At 42.4% G+C, this 24,912-nt stretch overlaps 2 protein-coding genes across 2 annotated transcripts in view; one reads left to right on the plus strand and one right to left on the minus strand.

Moving 5' to 3' along the window:
- Positions 1 to 9: 9 nt before the first annotated feature.
- LOC135341052 (uncharacterized) lies at positions 10 to 4,995 on the plus strand. The gene is made up of 11 exons (XM_064537518.1): positions 10 to 278; positions 411 to 637; positions 683 to 762; positions 816 to 947; positions 996 to 1,082; positions 1,963 to 2,117; positions 2,181 to 2,214; positions 2,284 to 2,434; positions 2,486 to 2,843; positions 3,116 to 3,304; positions 4,625 to 4,995. Exons 1-11 carry the CDS (start codon positions 154 to 156, stop codon positions 4,821 to 4,823), a joined length of 1,737 nt encoding a protein of 578 aa, XP_064393588.1. The 5' UTR covers positions 10 to 153; the 3' UTR covers positions 4,824 to 4,995.
- Positions 4,965 to 24,912, minus strand: part of LOC135341051 (uncharacterized) — a 42,455-nt gene continuing 22,507 nt past the window's right edge. The window contains exons 32-58 of the mRNA XM_064537517.1: positions 22,819 to 24,636; positions 22,098 to 22,319; positions 21,506 to 21,900; positions 19,495 to 20,776; positions 18,821 to 19,105; positions 18,394 to 18,632; positions 17,877 to 18,096; positions 17,342 to 17,668; positions 16,877 to 17,116; positions 16,008 to 16,463; positions 15,762 to 15,913; positions 15,351 to 15,465; positions 14,819 to 15,080; positions 14,486 to 14,625; positions 13,967 to 14,320; positions 13,587 to 13,757; positions 13,386 to 13,435; positions 12,847 to 13,052; positions 12,051 to 12,299; positions 11,481 to 11,688; positions 9,288 to 9,557; positions 8,962 to 9,139; positions 8,352 to 8,789; positions 8,005 to 8,126; positions 6,612 to 7,042; positions 5,911 to 5,988; positions 4,965 to 5,558 (exon numbers count right to left, since the gene is read on the minus strand). Of these exons, the coding sequence (XP_064393587.1) occupies positions 5,113 to 5,558; positions 5,911 to 5,988; positions 6,612 to 7,042; positions 8,005 to 8,126; positions 8,352 to 8,789; positions 8,962 to 9,139; positions 9,288 to 9,557; positions 11,481 to 11,688; positions 12,051 to 12,299; positions 12,847 to 13,052; positions 13,386 to 13,435; positions 13,587 to 13,757; positions 13,967 to 14,320; positions 14,486 to 14,625; positions 14,819 to 15,080; positions 15,351 to 15,465; positions 15,762 to 15,913; positions 16,008 to 16,463; positions 16,877 to 17,116; positions 17,342 to 17,668; positions 17,877 to 18,096; positions 18,394 to 18,632; positions 18,821 to 19,105; positions 19,495 to 20,776; positions 21,506 to 21,900; positions 22,098 to 22,319; positions 22,819 to 24,636 (9,354 nt within the window). The 3' untranslated portion in view covers positions 4,965 to 5,112. The remainder of the gene's footprint in view (positions 5,559 to 5,910; positions 5,989 to 6,611; positions 7,043 to 8,004; positions 8,127 to 8,351; positions 8,790 to 8,961; positions 9,140 to 9,287; positions 9,558 to 11,480; positions 11,689 to 12,050; positions 12,300 to 12,846; positions 13,053 to 13,385; positions 13,436 to 13,586; positions 13,758 to 13,966; positions 14,321 to 14,485; positions 14,626 to 14,818; positions 15,081 to 15,350; positions 15,466 to 15,761; positions 15,914 to 16,007; positions 16,464 to 16,876; positions 17,117 to 17,341; positions 17,669 to 17,876; positions 18,097 to 18,393; positions 18,633 to 18,820; positions 19,106 to 19,494; positions 20,777 to 21,505; positions 21,901 to 22,097; positions 22,320 to 22,818; positions 24,637 to 24,912) is intronic.

Consider the following 24,912-nt stretch of genomic DNA (forward strand, 5'->3'; position numbering starts at 1 on the left):
ATCTACGTGCCCCTCCCCTTTCTTGCAGCATTTTAAAGGGGCCTACCTGCTTGCATGACTGCTGGCTAGACTGGCTAGACACAACAGCCACTCCTCTTGCAAGCAAACAAACAACTGGCTTTGTAAAGTGAAGGACTGGACATAACTCAAGAGATGGCTTATTACCATGGATTAATCTCAAGCAGGAGAGCAAATTCATTGCTCACTTCAAAGCCTGATGGCACTTTCTTGATCAGAGACAGCCAGAGTCAGCCTGGAAGCTTTGTCCTCTCAGCCAAGTAAGTACCAGCAATCTGCAAAATTGTTTTAGCTAGCTAACAGTACTCGTGCTGTACTGCATAAGTCTACTGCTAATATTGTCATCATAGTGTTTCTTAAGTTATTCAAGCACCTCATAAATTCTCTCATAGAAATGGTCCAAGAATGCACCATGTGCTTGTCTTCCAGAAAGAGGGCAAGTTTCATCTCGACAGCGCTGGGGAGCAAAGTGAAGATCCCATCATTTTCGAGACAATGGATGAAATGGTGTCCTTTCTCATTGGTCATGACCTGAAGGTCAATGGGGAAGAGATACATCTGCAAGAGATGCTACCTTGTATTGATGAGCTGAAGTACAGGGTCCGACTATCAAGCAATGGTAAGATTACTATTTCCTGCTACATTTAATATAACATTTTCACAGCTGCAACAAGAGGTGCAGAGACCGAGGACAGTGACCAGTTGACAAATCTTTTTGCTACGTTGTTCGGAACCCACTGTGTGGTAAGATTTACTATTTCTTTTTCTCATCACTGGATTGTCTATGTGTGTTTCAGGTTATATGTACAGCACACAGCAAGCTGAGCTTTGATGGGAAACCACTGGCCAAAGATGGAAAGGAATATATGGCTGTTATTGCAAAAGATGGGAAGCAAAAAGGTTTCTTCTTAAGACTTGTCGACAAAGAAGTGAGCTCTTATAATTTTTATCTATGAGGTAATCATTCAATTACTCAGGAGAAATGTGTAATTGGCGAGAAAAAAGTTGGGAAAGTGTTTCAGTACGACTTGCCAGGAGACTTAGTCATGACATACTTATCTGAGGTAAATTGCAGCATTCCATCATAGCTTGTATATAGTCTATACATTTACTGCATGTATTGTGGTAAATTTGTGGCAGGAGAATTGTCCTTGCATGACTGTGGTATATAGTCAGGAGTGTCTCTTCTCTGATATAATACTCTGCATGGTTGCAATTATGAGATACATGTACATGCAGACAGAGTTTGTTTATGTTGTCATAAGTGAGTGCCTAATTTGCAACTTTGCTAGCAACTCTGTCTGCAAACACCACACTCTTGGCCATGGTTAGTTTTGTCTGGTAAAAGGATGGTGACAATGTTTAGTGATTGATTGTGTACGTTAGAGGAACAGTAAAAGCAAAACAAAAATCAGTCCCACTCTACATGCTAGACTATATAATTAAACAATACGGTAACCATATATATAGTGGGTAATTTTCGTATGAACTATAGAGCACTGAAGTGCAAACCCTCGACAAATTTGGTCTACAGCCTCGAGTCAAAGCCGCGTGTACATCTATATATGGCTATGTGCAGGTTCGAGCTTTAGCTTTTGCTTACTTTTATTCGACAACAAAGCTTTAACATCAAAATCTGCCAAATTTAAAACTATACTAACCTGTTGTGTTGAGGCTATCCATGGTACAAACGCAGTACTATCGCATCCAGGTGAGTAGACTCAGATTACATAGAATGACGGGCAGACAGACTGACCGACTACTATAACGTTATTTAAATATTCGTATGGCTCAGGATAGAACCTGTTGCGGCAGAATGATTTTTTTTTCGTATGATACTCTACAATACGAAATATACGAAAAATTCAACCATACACGCGAAAATAACCCGCTATACGGTATGACACTCTGTATGATATGCTCCATGCATGCTTTATCTTGTAGCATGGGATAACGTGTATTGGTTTCCGTGACACTCGTGAAAAGGACCGGTTTCTGCACCAGATTGACAGAATTGTCAAGCTGCATCAAGATCGTGCCGTCAAACTGAGAGGGAGATCAGAGTCCGACGCTAGACCACCACCCTCAAACCCAACCGAGTAAGTTGTGTATTAATTATCTTAAGATTGATGTCAGATGCATTTTCCTCCCTCACATTTCAGAGTGGTGCACAAAATGAAAGCCACAGATTTTGATGTAAGCTGAATCATTCATGCATGATTATACTGATATATTGATGTGTTTCGATCACCTCCATGCACACAGATCTATGACATCAGTCCTGAGTGGCAGTACTTGTTCGACCAGGCAGGCATTACCCAGGAGATGCTAGAGAACACAAAGACACTACAGTTCATCTTGGACACAGTGTATAAAATTGGAGGAGAACCAGAGAAAATTGACAGTGTACTAGAAGGTGGGTGACGTATAGAAGAAAATACAGTCTTAATCTGCCTAATATCTACAGCAAATGGCCACTCTAACGGGGACAGTGGAGACCAAACAAAGGAGAGAATAGAAGCTCTAACACTAGATGCCAATCTTAAACGAGAATCAATGCGAGCATCGTTACTATCAGAAGAGCTCATGAAAAGCTCTCTTACAAAGTACCTCCACAAATCAACCTCACATGTGTGCTCGTATCTTATTCTGTGTGAGAGGTTCAAGGATCATCTGGTTGTAAAGCACTCGCTGATTTCACTGAGCCCAGAAAATGCTGTATGTTTCTGTGAGAAGTGTGCCGCTGGGAAGCCAATGGTTCAGATTGCTGGCAATCCTCCTCAGCAATACTCCCTTCCGCTGGGTTGGTGTCAATTCATTCACCAGTAAGCAAACTAGAACGCTTAATTTATGTAATTAATACCTATACAACTGCACATGATAATGTACACATGCATGCTAAGACTTGTATTATACAATAATTATTTGCCCTTTCTAGATGGATGTATGTATTATAGAGTAAATTGACATTTTACCTTTTACACTGAATGTTCTTGTAGCGGAAATTCTGTTCTGTTTTCAGTTCCATTAAGTATACGTAGCTAATAACTATATTAAATGGTACCCTAATGCATTCTTCACATTCACACACATGCAGATCTCAAACTCACAAGTTCTCTCAGCGCTTTGCCTCCCATTGGCATGTGGGTTACTGCTGCGTTCCAGCGTCCAGAGTTGGCGGAGTCTTTAGGACGGGGCAGTTGCTCCATGCCCACTCGACGGGCAAGGTTCTCCTCAGTCCAGACGTCAACTGTGCCTGCAGGGTTTCTTCCATTGCACCAGAAACGTAAGCTTACACGTGTACGTACACACCTCTATACCCCTAGAAAACAACAGCTATATAGATCAATCTAGTTAGCTAGAGCCCGGCCGTCTGCCCGTTATATAGGGGACTGAAGAAGTATTATTAGTATCATTTTACTGTACATAATTATAATCTTTAGCCTGCATGTATAGTTAACCGGTACATGTAAATGTATAATACTCTACCAGTTAGACAAATCCCCTCGATCTGCAAAGGATATGCATGTCCCTGGAATTAACATTAAAACTATACAATTGGCATAAAGGTTGCATATAATTATCCTTAAGGTGACATATTTCGTAGGTATTATTATGAATTTGTACTATCACCGTCCGTATTACAAGAATTTTGCTGGTGAAAAACATTTGCGAATGAGCCAAATCAGCAGAAAAATTGACCTTTTGCGATCTAACTATTGCGTTCTGGCAAGGATCGTGTGTATTTACCAGTACTAATTTAGGGTTTACGATTTTATTATTGCGAATTGATCAACCTTCGCTAATTAAGTTAGCATAATTATGTTTGATACTCGCAAAACATTCTAGTTTATAGGGTTAATTGGGAATCTCATTAGAACCACTTAATTGCAAGTAAGTATGAAAACTCATATAACTTGAGCAGATCGAATTGAATACCAGCTAAACAGCACGCATGAATCGTAGACAAATCTACCTGTGAAAATATAAGGCCATTCCAAGTGATACTCTGGTTTCTGGTCCACCGCCTGCACCAGATTTTATTCTTGGATTTCTACCTCATTATTGGATTTCTATCTCATTATTTCGACTATACGTATACACATGTGCGGAATGGTCCAAAATAAGTGTGATAATGATATTATATACAAATAATGAGTTCATAAGGTGAAACCAATAATGACATAATGAAAAAAGCCACCCGCCCGCATACAATTAGAGAAACTTCAGGACCAGAAACCAGATTATCACTTGGAGTGGCCTAAAGGCACGTCAGATATGCATAAAAAAAATTCATGCATGTTATAAAAAAAAATTATATATCACATGCATGCATGCATGTATATAGTTTCGTTTCGGTGCATCTCTAGCTATCAAAAGTAGATAATTAGACAGTGATGTCGATGACGCATGCATGTCAAGGCAATAATGCGGTTCTACGATTACTATACAGCAGTTCAACACTCTTATAGCTATATAAAGGCAACTTCGTTCTATTAAAGAAAAATCGAACCAAGACTATATTTAATTAATTTTATAGTTGTGAGTTTTCTATATACAATACATGTACATCACTAACATACTTTACCACCATGCATGACTGTAGGTATCACGACCAAGCTATGGACCAACATTTCAAGGTGCACACAGTGTTTCAAGTGTTCATTCAGCCGGGGACCTACAATGTGCAGGTGGCTACAGAGCCAAGCTCCTCCACCCTCAGCACACAGCTAGAGTGGCACGTCTCAGAGAGAACTTACATCATCCACTCACTACTCGTCTTATTGGTGCCCTCAGCTAATTAGGGATAATTACTGACTGACAGCAAACCAAACTATAATTATAGTAAACAACACGATATAGCTATACTCACTTTATATGGAACTTTAATTATTATTGCACGACAATATTAAATTGTACAGTCATGCAATTTTACGTCAATGTAATTATGTCCCTAATCAGATGTTGTCGAAGTTATAGACTACTATATATAATTATACTATAATAATAATTATACTTAAGAACAATTGTTCTGTAAACATCCAAATCAATAGAAAATTCTTAATTAGTGCAGCTCATTATAGGAAAGTTTGCTTATAGTTCACTACTAGCAAAAGTTTTAAACTTGCTCATAATCTTGAATCTGTCCACCACAACTATTCCAATCTCCTTCAACACATTCTTCATCAGTCCCTGTTCTGTATCCATCATCATATCGCCATCAATCTCATTTTTCTCGAAAAGCTCAACATACTTTTCAAATTTATTTTCTTTTAAGAACCTCAGTACTTCGGAGACAGGGAGGCGTGGCTCAGTGTCCTGTAGTCGCCGTGGAAATAGAGTCATGATACGAACACAATCAAGAAGAGAGTTGACTCCGAGTTCATTCAGGAATTCGCAATCAGCATCCAACAAGACGTCCCCTCCAACCTCAGCTTCAACAAACGCTTGTCGGTACTTGTCTAGCTTAATGCTTGTAAGGAAGTCTCCAACATCTTCAGGTGTGTAGGTCCTGGCCTTGGGGGCTAACTCTTCGTTATCTGAATAGACACAACGCCAAATCAATGGAATTCAACAGTCAGTCATATGCATACATGTAACTTTGATATAAGCACACAATATGAATGTACACGATAGCGCCAATGGCATATAAAAGAAGAGAGGGCATGCAATACAGCAAAAGAGCAAGACTATTTTTAGCACTTCATGCAAATTCCCACATTCCTCCGCCCACATTTGACTTCTGCTAGCTACGTGTACTAGTTAGTGAGCTGCATGCACTCTCTTCTTTTATACGCCTTTGATAACGCTCTGTATAATTATGTACATATTTATATAGTGCTCAACAATATTAAATTATTTGTACGCACTTATAAGTTTATGCATACACACCTTTCTTCATGATGATGCTCTGTGCCATGGACATTATCTTCTTCTGGAAGTCAGGGTCTTCTTGGAATCTTGATTTCACTGAAAAAGCGGTGTGGTGTAGTCAATTATGAGAGGTGAATAGTGCCAAAATGATGCAAGCTAGTGTGAGACAAAACTTTGTTGGGGGCGGCGGCTTAGCCTCAAATATGTTACTGTGGCCGTGAATAAGATGAGGTTGAAACCATTTTGACCTTAGCTAATTAAGGTCACTAATTGCATTTCTCCAAAAATTACTTCTATAGCCTAGTTTTTAGAGTTTTAGGGTGTGGTCAAATTTATACAAATTGGTGCTGTTGTGTTACCTTCGAGACCAGGCAATTGCTCTAGGCTCTAGTGCTAACTTCAATATCAGGCCGCTCATGGTCTCGAGGCTAGCACATGCAGGAACACTATTAGCTAAGGTCATGTAGTTCCAACCTCATCTTATTCATGGCCCCCTTAACACATTTAAGGCTAAGCCGTTGCCACCAACTAAACACCTGCCGCCTCCTAGTACAGATCATGCAGCCACATTTTGGCACTATTCACCCCTCATAGTCAACAACTAATGCGTAGTAAACTAAAAACTAACACTCGCAGCTATAGCCTATGAATTTTGTCACTTAGGCCATTATCCACCTTATTTTTATAAGAACGATATAACACTCGCTCCCATAACTCACATGCCAGGTCCTCCTCGTTGGGTTGTGAGGACAGTATCACATCTTCAACATCCGACTCCTCCTCTTCATCAGTCGACTGAGCCAGATCGTACGAGTGGGTCACCTGCGATTGACTGACACTGCCATCCACCTCTACAAAAGACTCTCCCTCCGCCAGGTCAATACCGAATCCTTCCACCACCACCTCATCATATCCATCATTCTCCAGGTCTTGCATGAATAGCTCATCGTCACTAGGATAGTCTGATTGGTCCTCAAAGCCGTAGCGATTCGTAGAAGGATCGAACACAAATTCTCCATCTCCGTATGTTTCTTCTCTGAGATGAGGCAGATGTGCATTCCAAAGGTCTGCCACAAACTCTGACCAGTGGTTGCCTTGGGCCTGAGCGTCTGCACCTGTCGCTAGCTCAGCTCGCAACATGATCAACAACCTGTGCAAAAAAGTCTTCTTGAGTGAAGTACAAGTGCATGTACATGTACTAGACAGAAATTGATTACAGAATCTTGGGATCAAATATGGCCAGTAATTGATAATACATGTAACCCTGACCACATTCAATTAGAACCTACAATTACTGTATAATAATATACGTTTGTAGAAGTGAATAAATATGTCAAACTAGAGCACTGAAGTGCTAACCCTCGGCTGTTGACATGGATAATAAAGATCTATAGCAAACAAAAAACTGAAACTTTTGAGAACTGACTTTTAGTTGTGTAATGAGACATGCATTGTGAACTAGTATCACAGCAAAAAGTCAGCAAAGAAGCCTGGAGTCTTAGAAATATGGCTCCTGTGGGGGCTAGGATCAGAGAAGTAGAGAAGCAACAACCACAATCATAATTCTATCTTTCTACTTCAGTGACCCTGTTGCATTGTTTCTGGTACGGGATCACTTCAGCTGTAAATACGTGCCTACCCGCTATACAGTATATCCTCAGCTTATACAGACCCCAATAAAGTAATTACTTGACGTGCGTGGGTGGCCACGGGCATAGTAGTCTGTTGGTTTGTTTGTTTGGATCCTCACCTAGATGCCATAGCACTGTGTTTACAGCATGGATAGCCTCCACCCAATAAGTTTTAATTTTGATGTTAAAGCTTTGTTGTTAGCAAAAGCTACATGTAAGAGTCCTGAACTTACATGTTGGCTGTTGGTTAGCTAGATACACGTGGCCTTTATTTGATATTTCGAGGGTATATTCGTGGTTTTCGATTATTAAGCATGTACCGCAAACATTTGTACCCACGAATTTACTATCGCATGCATGCATGCATGCTGCAAAACTATTCTAAACTTTTCCAACGGTCTTTCCGTAAAAGTTTATACCTTCGAAATACACTAGCTATACTATGGTATACATATGAGAATAGTCAGTTACACAACGTTACCTTCTTAGTGCGAGTCTGAAGTGGACGTAGTGTTGAAGAATCACTGTTTCTGGGATGAGGGGGGGAAGCTTGTCTTCTTCATCAATGAGAAGAAAGTTCTTAAAGTACTTAATGATGGACACCTGCATGGACAGCAATAAAATGATTTAAACCACACAAGTTTACAAAACATAAAGTTGCTTAGAGCTGAAAGTATACATGTAAATGACTCGGTGAAGTGAGTTTTGATATTATCCAAATGGCTTACTTTCATGAGGACTGAACAATTATAATCACATACACAATTCCATGATGTTGTATAGTACATGTACACATTACATATAGTGAGGTGCTCTAAAATAACTTACTCTTGTAGCTTGCTTATTCACAGTTCTTGTGATGTCATTCTCAGAGTGTTTGAGTACCTCAATCATCTGCTTCACCTCCGACTCTAGCTCTTTACTAGTTCCTGCCCACTTCTCTCTCAGTTCCAATTCGAAAAACATCACGTCTTCTTCATAGAGATGCACTTTTATAGCCAGAGGTAGATTACAGAAATCGTACACGCCATTATCCATCCACTGCACAAAGCGTTGGAAGCAAGCAAACACATGGGGTAGCGGGATATCGATGAGGCATGTTAGTTGGGAGTGTTTGAGGGAGTGTGGAGTTATGCCGATCTCGTGGAGCACTCTCTGTGGGTCGCTAAGGTGCTCGTAGACGTAGTCCATCATGAATCGGGGTAGAGTGAGTGTGTTCAGGTCTTCTTCATCTTCGTTCATCAGGTGAGCATCCTCCATGATGACCTGCACAATCAGAGAGTTACACACATACACAGTGAGTGAACATACAGCCAGACTATACTGCTATTTGGCGAAGAACACAAACATAAGGCGTTATTATACATGTATAATAACGTATTTAGTCATGTATGTAATCGATAGGTCATCTATAATCATACATGTATCACATCCATACCTTGACCAGGTGTCCACAGACTGTCCTGAGAGCAGTAATGATTTCAATGAGGTTGTTGTAACCACAAGAGTGAAACTCGTACTCCAACCGCTTGTTCAGGTTGGCAGAGAGAGGCTCCTTGTACTCGTCCGGTAGTCGGTAACCAATCTCCTCCAAGTCTAGGGTGGCTCGAATCACACTAAAGTGTGTGTGTTGAGGAAAGGGTTATTAGAGCTTTAATAATATTCTTTCTTCCCTTATATGGTCGTGCATGTGATCTTATTCAATAGCAGTATATTTTATATTGCAAGAGGAATGTCTATACATTCAGCACTATATAAACTCACTCATCAGGAACGGTGACGTCCGGACTGATGCTCTGCTTGAACTTGAACAGAGTGCGTATGGAGGAAGGTGACTCAATCAGTGGCTTGCCTGCGTTGAACAGTCTCACTAAGTCCTCCTCGAGGTGCTTCAGTTGGAACTCAGGCTCGTCCTTGGTTTGTATGGGAGCAAAGGACATGCTTGGACCCTGTGTGATCTTGTCAGAGGACTTGAATTTTGGTGGCTCGTAGCGACTACGAATGATCTGAAGGAAGTTGCTCACTCCATGTAGGCTGGGGAAGGGGGAGGGGTCAATGCGTATATATGCAATGTCTACAATACATGTACATGGCATAACATGGATGGATGGATCTGACATGTAAGGAGGAGTGGCCAAGGTGTGGCCAAAAGTTTTTGCCCCCACCAAAAAAAAGCCTCCTCCATCTTAGATTTTTAGTAGAATATGCCTGAGAAACAAGTGATCAAGTTTGTGTGCTAGCCTCGATTCCAGGCCGCGAAGAGAAAGGCGGCCTGGTATACCTTGTATGCGCATGCGCGTACATTACCCCAAAAAGGGGGAATCCGTGTATTTGTGGATACTGTCAGTAAAATAAACCGTATACTATTTGTATTCTGAAGTTACAGTCCGTTACATAGATTTATTGTGCAAAGATGACTGAGTTCTTACGCCCTTTATTGTATCAATCCAAGTCTCTACTTAACGGCACCCTACACTGTAAGGCTACAGATGTTATAGGAAAGGCATGATGTGTTCCTGTGGGTCCCCTGATGAGGCTGTGGTAATATGGACCAGGCAAGTCTTCTGCTACTAAATTTTGCCTTTATGTTCGACAAGAAGTCATTGCTGAAGATAAAGAAGCTAATGATTACTCCTGAAAGCTTTTAATAAGCTTTAACTCGACACTCAGGAAGTTATTCACTCAAGATCTACTGATGTATTAAAGAGTCCACCACTCTTCCTAGCCTCTACACACAGGCTCTCCTTTTTCTTTATCACAATCGTTCAATACTGTATTAATCGTTCAATGAGATAAAATACGGTATTAATTGGAGGAATAAAGAAAGAAATAGACGTAGAGTTAGGAAAAAGGAGAGCCTGTATCGGGAAGTCGCGTGAGGGTAGAAGGGTGGTAGAAGCGTGGGCATGCTGAGCTAGAGATGTTGGACTGCCCACGCAGAGATCTATGGCTAATAAAACTTTGCCTGCAGCAAGCTGGACATGGACTTGGAACTGGAAATTTGCAAGCACTATAGCTAGCTATACCTTAGGCTTAGCTAGATGATCTACTAATCTAGACTAGATTGTGTGTTCAGGTTCCATCAGACTATCACTTTTTCTTGTGTCTTTCTACATGCTATATAGATCAAGAATAGCTTAGATATTATTATCATATAGCAGGTAGCTACTATACTGCCACCAGAGCTGGCCACGCTGGTTCTCTGATCTGACTTGCAGCACAGCTTGGTGGATGTCTCAGTACAGTCTTATTAACTCTGAATGCGTGGGAGAATACCTTACGTCACGATTGTGGGCTACATATCGCCCACGTTCATAAAAATCCTTGTGGATCACGCGATTTCCCAAACCAGGCCTTACTTTTTCTTAACTGTACGCCCATTTCTTTCTTTGCTGCCTCACTATGTCTATGTGTCTATTTATGGATGAACAGTGACAACAGCAAGAAAAAGTAAGGCCTGGGAACGAGGCTACACTCTTCCTAGCTGGCAGCTCTAGCTGTCTGGGAGGCTTTCTTGAACTGTCTCTTTGATAAACAGAGCTAGAAGAAGTAACACTGCTGCAGCATAATTATTCTACTTTGATTAGTGTCTCTGAAAGCTGCCATTGTGGTCACATTGTCATACGTATTCTTCCCTTTGTAACTTTGTCCGGTTTTTTACAATTTGTATGATGAAATTGTTGTCAATTATTTCGCGCATGCGCATACAAGGCCGCCTTTCTCTTCGCGGCCTGGAATCGAGGCTAGTATATAGGCAGACTCCACGGTAAATATTTTGCACGACACATGCACATGTATGTAACCAAACATAAAATTATGATTTGAAGCCAGATAAACAAAGCAACAGAGCATGTCATTACAGTCTGTCTGCATGCATGCTCAACAATCGCGCATCCATCAAACTACCCCCTCCCAATTGTAAAGACTGAAAATAAAAAAATATAAACACGAATTTACCTTGTGAAAGTGCCGACGATGCAGTTCTTCTCAGTGACCTCAGTGGGGAGAATCTTGGCCGGCTGCTCTGGGAGGAGTCTCGTAAGATGCAGCTGTTTCTGAGAGTGGACAATGTTGTAGAGGTTTTCAATGGCTTGGTTGTGAGTGTTCACAATGTCTGCTATCACCGTGAACAACCAATCATTTCCTTGCTCTTCTTCCTCCACATCTGACAGAGGAAGTGGGAGGGGTTAGAAAACAATATATACAGGATTTTACAAATTTATGAATGTATTCATTTTGTGTACTCTGATCCTTGTAGATAGGTTTGAGAGGGCCCTGACTATAAACATTAGTACATGTATATACATGTATATAATCTGATATGGATTTAGTGAGACACAACTACCGAGGTTCATAGATAAACAACATACAGTGAAATAACAGTAAGTACATGTATGTACTGAAAATTGTACAGTAGTTACAATGTACATGTACTTTGAGGATCTGCCACGAAATATATACTAGACTATGATCACCACTGAAATACAAATAGAAATCCCAAACTTTTAATAGGACCCCCCCACTCACCAGTGAGGAAGTGGAGGAGGGGTACGTCATCAGCGATCGTGTATATTTTATTCCCCTGTTTAAGCGCCGCACACGCCCCGGCTCCAATGGCACCTCCGATCAGATCCACGTAATCGTTGTACCCTGTCTTGACTCTGTCGTATAGGGCGACAATGTATTCACCCATTGGTGAGCCGTACCTCTTGGCGGCCAGCTGCACAACTCTGTGAATGGTTACAGTGGTAGTCCGTTCGTACGTCACTAAGTGGGCTATAGTGAGAGAAAAACAATAATTATAGTAAACACTTTTACATTAGTACGGATCCACATACATGCAGCTGTGTATATGTTAGTCTAGGCTATATACACGGAGATACAATAATGTACATGTAACAGCACACAATACATACATTGTACACACATAGATTTAGTAGACGATTATCTTTATACAGAATAATTATATGTACAACACAGTTGTATCAGCATCATTAATAAGGTAAAATCATAAAAATTAATCATTGATATTAAATCCACGGAATTCAAGTTATGGTAGCTGAAACAGTCCCCAAACCATTGATTAAACGAAAGGGGGGGGGCAAGCATTGCATCAAAATTAATGCTTGTACATGTATCACAACACGAGCATTAAGCGGAGGCATTCCACGGTGATCATAGATTTGGTAAAAGTTGGCACAAGATCTGAAATGTTTCTTCCATGGCATCCATTAGGCATAGGGGAATAATGTCACTCAGGAATCACTCAAACAGAGGCTGTTGCCTAGATATAAATAGCTACACACATGCACACACAACTTACACAGCTCAGTATGTAGCCATCGGTAGAACTCGACCAGGTCAGGGAGTAGCAGTCCTCCTGCCTGTAACCCCCGCCAGCCCTGGGCAAACTCTGAGAGCCCCCTCAAGTCTCCACCCTCCGAGTGCTGCTCCAACTCTCCATAGCTAACGATTCGGTGCACGAAGTCAGCCTCCGACGGGAAGTGTGGGTAGTGGATGTCCAGACACCTGCAAGGTGGATTGGACGGAAGTGTTGGGCGTTACCATTTCATATTAGTCTCTACACAACTTCAAGGGTATCAATTCTCCTGTTTTTGCGGGTAACTCACAGCAAGTTTTGGCATAGTGTGCATGGTTAAATTAAGTAGCTAATACCGTAAGGACTCATGCATGAACTAGAATTTCATGGAATGCTTGACATTACGAAGAGTAGTAGGAAGAAGGTTATATAATCGTCCTTAACATATAGATACGCAGCAGTTCAGAGGTATAAGGTTCTTATTCCGGTACAGACACATGTATAATTAAGCTATTTTCTGTTAATTTACATGATCGACTCACCTCAACTTAGCAAAGAGAATGTTTTGGCAGAGTTTGGAGTAAACGGCAAACTAGACAGGAAAAAAGTCGCTATTAAATTAACCTTATAGCACTCTTACATACATGTCAAGTAACATGTACATACATGCATGACTATAATTATGTGCACTACTCAAAGTCCATTACAAAACACATTGTACATGTAGTTCAGTCCAGGCTCACTTTGTCTTGCAGCTGGTTCCATGTTGGTTGGTACACATGACAGTGCCAGAGCCTCTCGTAATCATCAAGCTCTTCTCTACTAACAAACAGCCCCTTCACTGAGTCCTTCACCAGCTCACCCGACTCTAACTGCTGGGGGGAGACGAGCGGCTCACGAGGTCCATTGACCACCTACATGTGTGTGTGGGGGGGGTGAGTGGGTGGATCACTGGATGTAAAACGGCAAACTACATGTACATACTTAATGATCATTGATTTGGAGAAAGGCTCATATATTTCTATACAGTCACACAATAAACGCTTCGATTCACAAAACCGGGAACTACAGTATACATGTACTAACGAAAGACCTCAATAAAGATCACACTGACTATAACCACCTCATGGAAGGTCTTGAGACATCGATTCACAAAGAATGTCCTCTCCTCCTCAGAGAGCCCCAGATTGTTCCTCAAGTGCTGCCACACAGTCCTCAGTTGTGACACACAGTAGTGGCGTACAGACTGCCAGTCTGAGATCAGTGGCCCATGTATCCTGGCATCTGCGTCCGGGAGAGTCAATAGTGACATGGTGAAGGCTCCAAAGTTGGTTAAGAGAAGGAGGTAGAGGGAGTGGAGAGTGTATGTGCCTCGAGTGGCATGTTTGGTGTAGTCTGAACGCCCAAACTCTCCCTGTGCAGTAAGCTCCACACCACAGTCGTAGAGTAGGCCCTCAGGGCTGATCTTGGAGTTGTACTGTAAGGATGGGGAAGGGAAGGGGTGGTATCAAACATCAAATAGCCAGTGTGGCACCTTCGAAGTAGAACCCACAATTTACAGAATTCTTATCTTTATGCAGCCTCAATACAAAACTGAAGTTTTGTCGGAAGTCCTATCCACCCACACAGACGATTAACTCACCATGAATCCAGTCATGTAGGTGTTGACCAGCTGCTCCGGAGCAAACATGTGGAACCACAGGTGGTTGCTTCGGGTAGGACTGCCAATTACCACGGCAACCATATTGGCCAGAGTGTGACGCAAGTCAACATCTGATTGGTCTGAAAATGTGCACACATAATTTTAATGATGAACAAAAGCAACATATTTTTTTGTGGAAAATCATTAGTGTAGAGATGTGTTGCATAAGGTACATTTAAATATTCACTTTCATCAAAGTATGCAAATGGCAATGATTAATAATTGAGGTAACATTGTCTCGTTAGCTAATGAGGAGTTACATGTATGCTGCACCTTGTTGTTCCGGGTGACTGGGCACAAACAGTTCATAAACTGGATCCATCTCATTGCCCCTTCGTCTGATTGGTCGATGTGTCCCGTCAGGGGTCAGCTCAATAACGACCTCATCTTCTCCGAGGGCGTTTGGTGCCTCCTTTCGTTGAATCATTAGATCTGGCAGGAGAAAGCATTGAATCATTCGAACATATCCCTCCTCCTTCAGATAGGGAGCCAAGTCTTGATGACCCACGGCATTGCACAGGGTATTAGAAGGGATCTGTCACAGGGAGAAGGTGAGTAAAACATTCAGTGGAACGTTTGACAATGGTCCCTCCGAAAAAGAGATACATGTACGGTACTACATGATTGTACAGTATTCTGTAAGTAAATGTCTCTCTACAAATAAAGGACGTTCGCATAGGTCTTTATTGTACGTACACACATAATTATGAAGCCAGAAAAATGTTTGTTACATGTATCATTGCAGGCCAGAGAAAGACTGTTTTCCAACAAGACTGCTACATGTACATGTACACGAAAGACTTGCCTTTTTGCAGTAGTACTCGTAGTAGGCTACCAGCCACACCATCATTCTGAAGGTATTCCTCTTATCAGTGTGCTGGGCAGCTGGCACTTTGGGACTCCTCTTTGATGAGTGGGCACTGTGGTGAATGCATGGAGATGGGAATCAAATACTGAACATTATGTACGTAACTACTGTATACTAGCTGTACGTATGTTTTTAGAGCGGTGACACTCTTTCTGTACATAGTTTGTGAAGCCTCCATTTGAGATATCAGGAGTACATAAAGGGGAGTAAGTGACTACTATATACACCATATAAAAATTCGTTTGTCTCAGTACGTCACAAACACTTTAATTTTATGCACATGTAAATGTATAATGTTGAACATGCACTCCTGATAATGTATAGTGTGTGTATGCACTACACTCTCACCATTCAGTAGCCAAGTTTTTCAGGGCTTCAATATTCCCACTCTTGTGAATAGACGCCATGATCTTGAGAACCTGATTAAATATGGTTGCCATCTCTCCATCAGCGCTTGGCATCATGAATGGCAAGTAATGAGCATATGACACGGAGGAAGCCTGTAGAGGGTAACAAAGTACACGTAAAGTAGCCTATATAGTATTGCGAATACAACGTTTACACACAGCTAGGGAATATACATGTATTACACACCTGCAGCTGCCAATAGAATGGCTCCAGGCAATTGATCCCCTTAAGGACACTGTCATACTTCTTCTTAAAGAGGTCTGTGAATTTCCGGGAGCTCTTAAGCAGTTTGAACAGGTGTAGTGCGACCACCATCCCATGACCCCCCTCAGGACCACCTCCCGTGATATCGTCATCCATCAACTGGTTTAGCTCCTTGATGATATTCACAACTTCACCAAGCTTCGTTGACTCAGAGGGGTCAAGGTGCAATGCCAGCTGCTGGGCTATGACTTGTGTGACAGCCTGTAGCTCTATGTAGAGCACGGCCTTGGATGCATCACTGGTAGGTTGGGAGATGCAAAGAGTGTTTATACTCGTGGCCATTCGAACAAGCCCTGACAGTTTGTATGGCTTGCTCATCAGGTGCTCCAGCACAGTGAGGAAATAGAGGTGGGCCAGTGGCTGCTGCATGCAGGGGTTCTACAGGGAAGGGGGATTTGGAAACATCATTCATTATATCCTGCATGTGTGCGTGTACATGTACCAACACACATAAACATAACAGCAAAAGTTTGATATAAGGGACAGGTATAATATTCAATTTTCTAGATTGTTGACTCTTTACCAGAAAAGCTGGTAAAGGGTCATACACATAAAATGTGACAAGTGGTATTTGGTTTTCTACATTATAAAGGTGAATGTGACAAGTGGTATTTTGGTTTTCTAGTTTATTGATCCTTACATGTGGGTAAAGGGTCATGGGAATACGTAAGTCCCAAACACAAGCAAAAACAGCAGTAGATAGAGCAGGCTTACAGGTTCTTCCGTGCCCCCTGGCTACCATGCATGAGACCCATACATACATATACCTGGCACTACTCAGACTGACCTACCTCAGTGCTTGACTTAACATTGATGAAGGTGCACTCTTTATAAAACTTTGGTATGAATGGTCCCGGAGGCCCCAGCTCAGGGCGACTGGTGAGCACAGCTCCTATCTCACTGCGGGGGTGCTGGTAATACAGCTGTAGGGGGCCACTGTCAGTTGTACTGTCTGAGCGAGAGTCACACTGTCCAAGAATCTGGCCCAGGTACAGCTTGAATATGTTCATGCTCGTTACGCCATCAGGAATCTGCCAAGGAGAGATAAACAAACACTGTTCAAGTCTTGGCGCACATTTATAACTTTGACTGTCCATAACTTAAGTCTAGAGCATTGAGCTACAAGAGAAGACCCGAGGTTTCGTGAAGCCAAATTTATATTTGAATCTAACTCTAGCAACGATAAAGGCAGAAGAGGTACAGTTGGTAGCAACTCTGTATCCATAAAGTTAACAAATATATACATGTATCCTTACATCAGTGAGGCCAGGCATAAAGCTCTGTTCCAGCTGTGTCACAAGGTCGTCAGACAAGTCAGCTGATAGAACACCACACCTCTCCTCGAGTTGACCACTCCCCCACTCCTTCTGACAATTGGCCAGTTCCAGGAACCAACGGATATCGTCCGAGTGATAATGCCCTCTCTCGGGGGAGAAGAAATGAGCAAACAGACCCTCGAGGAGGACTCGTGAGGCATCACTCCGACTTGGCATAGAGTTAAAGTTCAGGGACATGCCCGTTGGAGATGTCACCTCTAAGGGCACATGCACCACTGCACGTAACCGTGGGCATTGAGTCTTCATCTGAGGGGGTAGGGAAGTATATTGTTAGAAATAGCAACAGTGTAGTGAAAAGATAGACTAATGCTGACATGCTGTCTGAAAACTGTCACAACTAACAAAGTCAGGACTTTCACTAAATAGACATAATTATTATAGGGAAAAAGATAAAACTGAGCCCAACCATTTGAGACTGCTGAAATAAAGTCACACAAGGCTCAACACAACTTGCCTCCACGTTTTCATCAAAGTGCCTGGTAAACAGAGCCCTGAAGACGTCCTGTCCATTCATTACGGCCTTCTCATCTTGATTCAGGTCTGGGCTGATCTGTAGCGTGAGGAAAGTGGTCTGCATGATATTGAGACGTCCCTCGATCTCCCCTATCTCTGTGCCTCCCACCCCCAGTGCTGAGTAGATGTACTGCTTGAGGTTGGGCAGGGTCATCACATCTCTGTAGGAAATGTATAAGAGTTACATGTATTACTATATTCAATTGTGGTTTTGTTTTGCTGGCGTACAAATCAATGCTCAGATATGCATCATGATTCCAGGCTGCAACTTTTACTAACATAATGCTTCAGCTTGTTGCCATGTACGAAAAAAGTTGTGGAACTAGTGTGTGTACTCGGCCAATAGAAACAGTTTAAGATCACTGGGATGTGCTACATGTATGTTTATAGTGCCTAGTTAAGGGAAACTGTAAATTACACTATTATACTCTACCCGGGAGTGTAACAATACCACCTACCTGTACACATTGTGCCAGATCATCATGCTGTCGTTTACATCTATTCGTGACTTCTCTTTGGTATAGAGGAAGCCGGCCAAAGCGTCAAAGAGAGTGGTAACCACAAACGTAGCGAGGTGTTCTGGTGAGCCAAAAGGGAGTTGGTTTTGTTGGACGATGGAGAGAAGCTTGCGTGAGGGGGAAACTGGCGTGACGGGTGTGAGGACGCTGGCCTGTATGCTGGGCGTGTCTTTATGGAGCTGTGTGTGTGTGTGTGTGTGTGTGTGTGTGACACTTGTTGACTGTTTGTGACAGTGTGCATGTTGTGTAGGTGAAAAATCAATCTAACAACATTACAGCGGATAAACACGATCACGTTTTTCGGGTCAATTTTACACCCATAAAAAGGATTCAAGTGAGGAGGCCATTAATCATCCTGCCACAATACCTTATGCAGTTTGTTGAGAGGCCTGAGAATGGACGCCAACTTGGCCAGGTCCAGCTGGTACACATGGAGGTAGGCATGGAGATTGATAATCCTCTCCAAAGCCTCCAACGAATGCAGCTGGCTCATGAACGTGTACAGCATCTGCTGAGCAATGCCACCTGCCGAGTCTTCAGAGTCGAGTCGAAGCTTGTGCAGGACAAAGTCGTTGAAGTATCTGGTCCACAGCTCCACATCACCAGACATGGCCCTGGCAACAAGCCCCAGTACCTGCTTGCTTGTGGAGCCCTGTACAGCAGAAATATATATACAATTTAAATACTCAGTCTGTAACATAATTATACATGTACATATACGTAGGACACACCATCCAATACTAAAAGTACAAATGTACATAATATTTTTGCATAATTATGAGCGTACATCTTTAGTAATCTAAAATAAGTATTCATGTATGCACCGTATATATAGCGGGCTATTTTCGTATGGTGAAAATTTTCGTACATTTCATATTGAAAATTATTCTACTGAAATAGGTTCAACGTCACTATGAGCTGTACGAAAATAAAAAATATTTCGTCCGAAAATTTGCACCAACGAAACTTACCTGCTATACGGTATAAACGCACTACATTACCACAACCTCATGTACCCATTTAATTATCCTTATCATTCACCTCCATTTTCTCAGTAATCCTGTTGGAGATGGCTTGCTGTAGAGTACCCAGAATATCCTGAGGGGTCATGATGGACCTCACAGCCCGATCTAGGGAGCTTTCAGGGGGTGTAGTTATGTCACTGAGTATGTCCAGTTTCACGTTAGCCTCTTCCCTACTCTGCTCAACAACCTTTTCCATTATATTGCATACAATTCGAAAGAAGGGAAACTTTGGTGTGTAAACCAGTGGCTTTAGTTGTGGTAGGCTGTTGCTGAGAAGAGAGACTTTAGAGAGCTTCGGAGTCGGGAACACTCTCAGAACCTCCAGGAAGACGTCTTGAACAGCTTCAGAGCAGTCAAAGTCAAAAATGATGTCAATATTGTAGTTTTCGTTGATTCTTGAAATCATGTAAACGAGGAAATCCAAAAACAGACTCTTGAAGCTTGTCTGAATTGACTCAGTTATGTTGAGTGTGGATTCTCTGTTTTTTGAGAAGATGGCTGCCTTCTCCAGGTGTTCGGCCATGACACTTGGCTTCCAATACGCTCGAAACTTCTCACAAAGGACTTGACCGACCGTTATCCCGCCATGTCCCTTCTTTAACAGGAGCTCATTGAGAGCCTTAGAACGTTCTAGACCATTCATTGTGGAATTGAAAGAGCCGTTTTGCCTCGAGCCAAAGAACACACGTGCGGCTAGTACCGATATAGACTGTGGCAAGATACCAAGTAGTGCTTTCAGCAGAGTGTCTTCTTCCAGTTGAGAGGGTTGGTTAGGGAAACAGCACTGCCAGAACCAGTCTCTAATGTTAATGACTCCTTGTACGGTACTGTGAGCAATGGTATCCAGGTAACAGTGGTCCCATCCCTTCAGGAACAGGGAGGGATAGCAAGGCTGGTAAAACTGAGAAGGTGGGAAGTGAAGTAGCATCACAAACATCTTGGTCGTCCGTCTAGTTGATAGAGTTTCGGCTTCTTCAATCATGATACGAACGTGATTAACAATCTCTTTAGTGGTCTCATGCATGTTCACAACGAGCAAGCACACCTCCGCTGTTTCGGAGTCTAAGAAGTTCCTAATAAAGTCCTGGATAGTTGTCTGAGAGAGAATACTCGATAGTTTGTACATCACAAGTTTGTTGGTTTCTGAGAAGATAAATTTCTCGAGTACTTCACGAGCTCTGGTCTCCATTTTATTGCCGAGAGATGGGCAGGGGAACTCGGCTGGCAGCTGGTGGATGAGGGGGGAGGAGCGGGTGTAGCAGAGGACCTTGGTAGCACTGCGGCACGTCGATGGGTCCCTGTAATGTGGTGAAGTAAGTATGTCATAACATGTATGTACTATAATCTGTACATAATTAACATGCAGTTACCCACACACCTGCATGTAGATCTGCCTGAGCTAGTCATATTCAATACTGTATATACCAGGGTGTCATACAGAATTTTGAAGTAGAGGGGGGAAATAAGAAAATTTTGCTAAAAAAAAGGTCAACTGTTATTTCAATGCCCTTATAGTATGTAAAATTGCCAGCTATGGACCCTCAGTCAGCAAAAAAGGGGGGGGGATATCCCCCCTTTCCCCCCCCTGTATGACACCCTGTATACGTAAGCTGGCCATGAAAAAAGGGTTGAACAAACCAGCACGATTAACCAGCTACTCAAAATTCAAATCGTGCACTGAATTAACGGGAAGAGGGGGGGGGGGGGGGGGTGCACCTATATACATGTTGTATACTTACACTACCGTATAGTGGGTAATCTTCGTGGGCAAGCTGACTTCCACAAAATTTTCCCCCATGTTTTTAGGCGTGACTTACTGGAACGCATGCAATGAAGTCAAACGAAATTTTTAGTCACAAAAATCGAATTGAACGAAATTTTTACCCCATGAAAATTACCCGCTATACAGTACTTAATCAGAGGTCCACTATTCTATTCACTGCATAGAGAAGCTTGGTAAATGTTATAATATTGGGATGAGGCCTTATAATTATGTCATACATGTACATGCAGATTCTGTTACTCACTGTCCAGTGGACTCCACAGCTTGATGGTAGCTCTCCACGAGGTTAGACAGGCTGAAATGAGTGTGGAAATTGAGGTAGTTCTTTAAATAAGAGAAGGGAAGTTTGTTCCTGTGCAAAATGAGCGCCTCTGAAGTCATCATCTGCATGAGCCTCTTGGTCAAGAAACGGACTAGCCATTGCTGTAGCAGTGCAATCACTAGACAGCCCTCGGGGGTAACATCCAGGTGCTCCCCTCGATCAGGGGCTACGGATTTGTGGAGCACATTTATGGCCTCAGGGATGGCCAGGGCAGCTGCATCGTGAGTCATGTCCTGCATGAGACCTTTGAACTTTGGATCTTGTAGTACGAGCTCAAACACGGCGTCGACGTCCAGTTTGAAATCCTCTTCAGTGTACTGCAAAAAAGGATATAAGGATATATCGTATGCCTCTTAAATTTAGCATATAAAAAGGTTATAGCTTGTACTTATTGTACATGTGTCAAGGTTTGTGCTACATTTTAAGCGCATGCAGTACCAGGTCGACTAAGCTTATATACATGTACATTGAGCTGCTTATAAACTATATACTGTCTGTAGTGTATCCCTCCCACCTTGGGTACGAAGAGTCCTGTACACTCCCTGAGGGCCTGAACAATCTCTTGGAGGATGTAGAAGCGTATGTCTCGAGAATTGTCCACCAAACTCAGCTCTCCAATCTCAGGGTAGGTGTGATCAACAGCAGGAAGGAGAGAAAGAACGAGAGAGTTGAGTGTGTCCGGGCACAACCCGTACAGACTGTCTGAGCCGGAAACAAGCTCTATGAACTCTTGGACCTGTGTAATGGGGAGAAAACATTTACTTTCGAAGGTGGATACGTATAACCAAGAGTCCTACAACCAAGAGCCCAAAAGAGAGAGTATCAAACGAAGCCTTGCTTGCATCGGAAAATAACGTGACTTCCTTTGGTAACAGACCAATCCGAGTGCCTGGAACCGCCATGCACTTGCCAAATTGTCGTTAATTGATCTCGTTTCAGACAGGAGGTCATATTACTTTCCGAATACATCTGATGCAAGGCAAGGCTTTGGTTCGATACTCTCTCTCTATATTATGGACTCTTGGTACAATCTATTACAGTGCGAGGTGGCTAGGTATATCAAACTCGATCTAACGAAAAGTTGTTTGCAAAAGCAGGAAACTTAACAGAATGCTACACTTTCAGACAGTACATTTTTGGTTAAAGTAGCAATTAATTATGTTAACTGAGAGCAATGCCATACTTATGTAACATGAGAAACACACAATTAGCGATTTAAATTCTATCAAACCCACTTTCGCCATGGCTGCTTTGATGATGGATGCAATACTGGGTGGCATGAGATTGAGAGCTGTCTCCAGCATCGTTACGTGAGTGATGAGGTACTTCTCAAATCGGTTCAGAAAAGGGGCTGGGGTATTGACTACCTCAGACTTCTTAACCACCACCACACACTGAAAGTTGGGATGAACCCTGGATGGTCGGAGATGGGCACCAATGGCAATGTTAGTGTAATAGCGAGGGCCTTTATTGAGATCATCAATTCTTCGGAATCTCTGATTAAATAGGTCATAGAAACTCTCGTGAATATCGTCAGTCTGACTCATGACTACAGTGTGACCTTCAATGGCCGAGTGACGAATAGCGGCAATCGTGTTAATCTTCTGCAGCTGTCCATCGGCCGGGAAGTTGCTGCATACAAAGATTCGAGTATTATCTCTTTTGAGAATGCCGAAGGTGAAAAGGAGACGAACTAATGAGTCATCCTCAGAGGGGTCGATAATAAGTTTGTATCTCACTTCGTTCTCACTCAAGTCCTGCTTCTCTTGTGGTCTGTCCGCCAAGCTGGCTTGTAGGATCTCCAAAATACCTCTACGTTTTACTTTAGCCAAGTTACTTCCTAAAAACTTCCCGGATATTTTGTCAAAATCTTCAGAGCCATTGAAGTTTCTCTCAAGAGCTTGCATGACTATTTGAGGGCTGATGGATTGGCTATCATCTCGTTTACGACGCAAATAGTTTACAAACTGGATGAAATCTCGAAGTCCGTAAAATCGTGCAAACCCTTTACCTTCCATCAGAGTAGAGTATGGATAACACAACTGGACAACTTGATTGAGGTCCACTTCCAACTCGGGTGGAGGGTTACTTGGATTTGAACAGAAGCATCCTTTAGCTAGTGTGTGAAGGTCATCATTGGAAGCCTCGGGTCGGAATAAACTGATAGCTCTGTTGGTTTTTGCAGCATCCAAGACATGGTTGGTGATAGCCACAAAGGAAACTTCTTGTTTGTCAAGATGGTAATGGAGGACCTTCAATGATTCATGGCTCTCCTCCGGAAGGCCTGCCTCGTCCATAAACACCACACAGTAGATCGGCAGGTTGAATTGAGCGTGGCTTCTTTGGCGGTTGATTGCCCGGGAAAACACAGTCTGGATTTCATTGGACGTTGTACGTCGAGAGCACTGGTAGTAGTGGGGATCGAGTGAGTGAAAAATCGTTGTATCACGGAAGATCTTCTGTCGAGACTCGGCCCCTTTCAAATTTGCAATGGTCTGGTTGAAAGAAAGTGTTTTTGAAGACCCAGGAGCACCAACAATAATGAGGGGAGTGTGCGTGACTGTACACACAATGGTAGCAAAGATATTCTCCTTGAGAGCTCTTGTGCGTGCGATCCCTTTAGGCAACTCAACCAGTCGAATATACCAATCGAGCTCCTGCTCAAAAGCTTCGGTAAAAGTGACCTCATTTGGAAGGCGAAACTCATTATCGAGAAACTGTGTGTACTCTTGACGGTATTGGTTGTTGAGCCTCATATAGTACACTATACCCATGGCTACTAACACTGCTCGGCGACTATAGTCCCGACAAATGTACGGTCTCGGTCCGTCTGAGCGATCATGCGGTTTCAGTTTGTTGTAGATCTTCATAAACCATTGGTAGAGAGTAAAGACGCGCTGAATGTCCCTCTGACTGACACAGCTACGAGAGGAAATACGAGCCAAGTACTTGACGGACTCAGTTGCCCCCCTCATGCTGGCACATATCTGTTGGAAAGCGTAATGCCTCATTCTGTTCTGACTACCCACGATCAACTCAGTTAGACTGGCCACCTGCAATTGAGAAAAAAGTTTTGGGGGGTGAGATAATTTAGGTATTATATAGCATACACATGCATGTATATATGCAAAAAAGACTATATAATTATTATTTTCTAACAAGTACATGTATTGGGATTTAAACATTTTATCTGATACATGCATGTATAACTAAAGCATGCAGTGCTGTATATACACAATGGTGCATGTATGTATATAAATGTACATGGAAGAGGTATTCTTTTTGATGAGAACCAAAGACAACATTATCGTTTAGATTACAGAATCAAC

The sequence above is a fragment of the Halichondria panicea genome, chromosome 9 (genome assembly GCF_963675165.1).
Source record: "Halichondria panicea chromosome 9, odHalPani1.1, whole genome shotgun sequence".
Taxonomy (NCBI): Eukaryota; Metazoa; Porifera; class Demospongiae; order Suberitida; family Halichondriidae; genus Halichondria; species Halichondria panicea.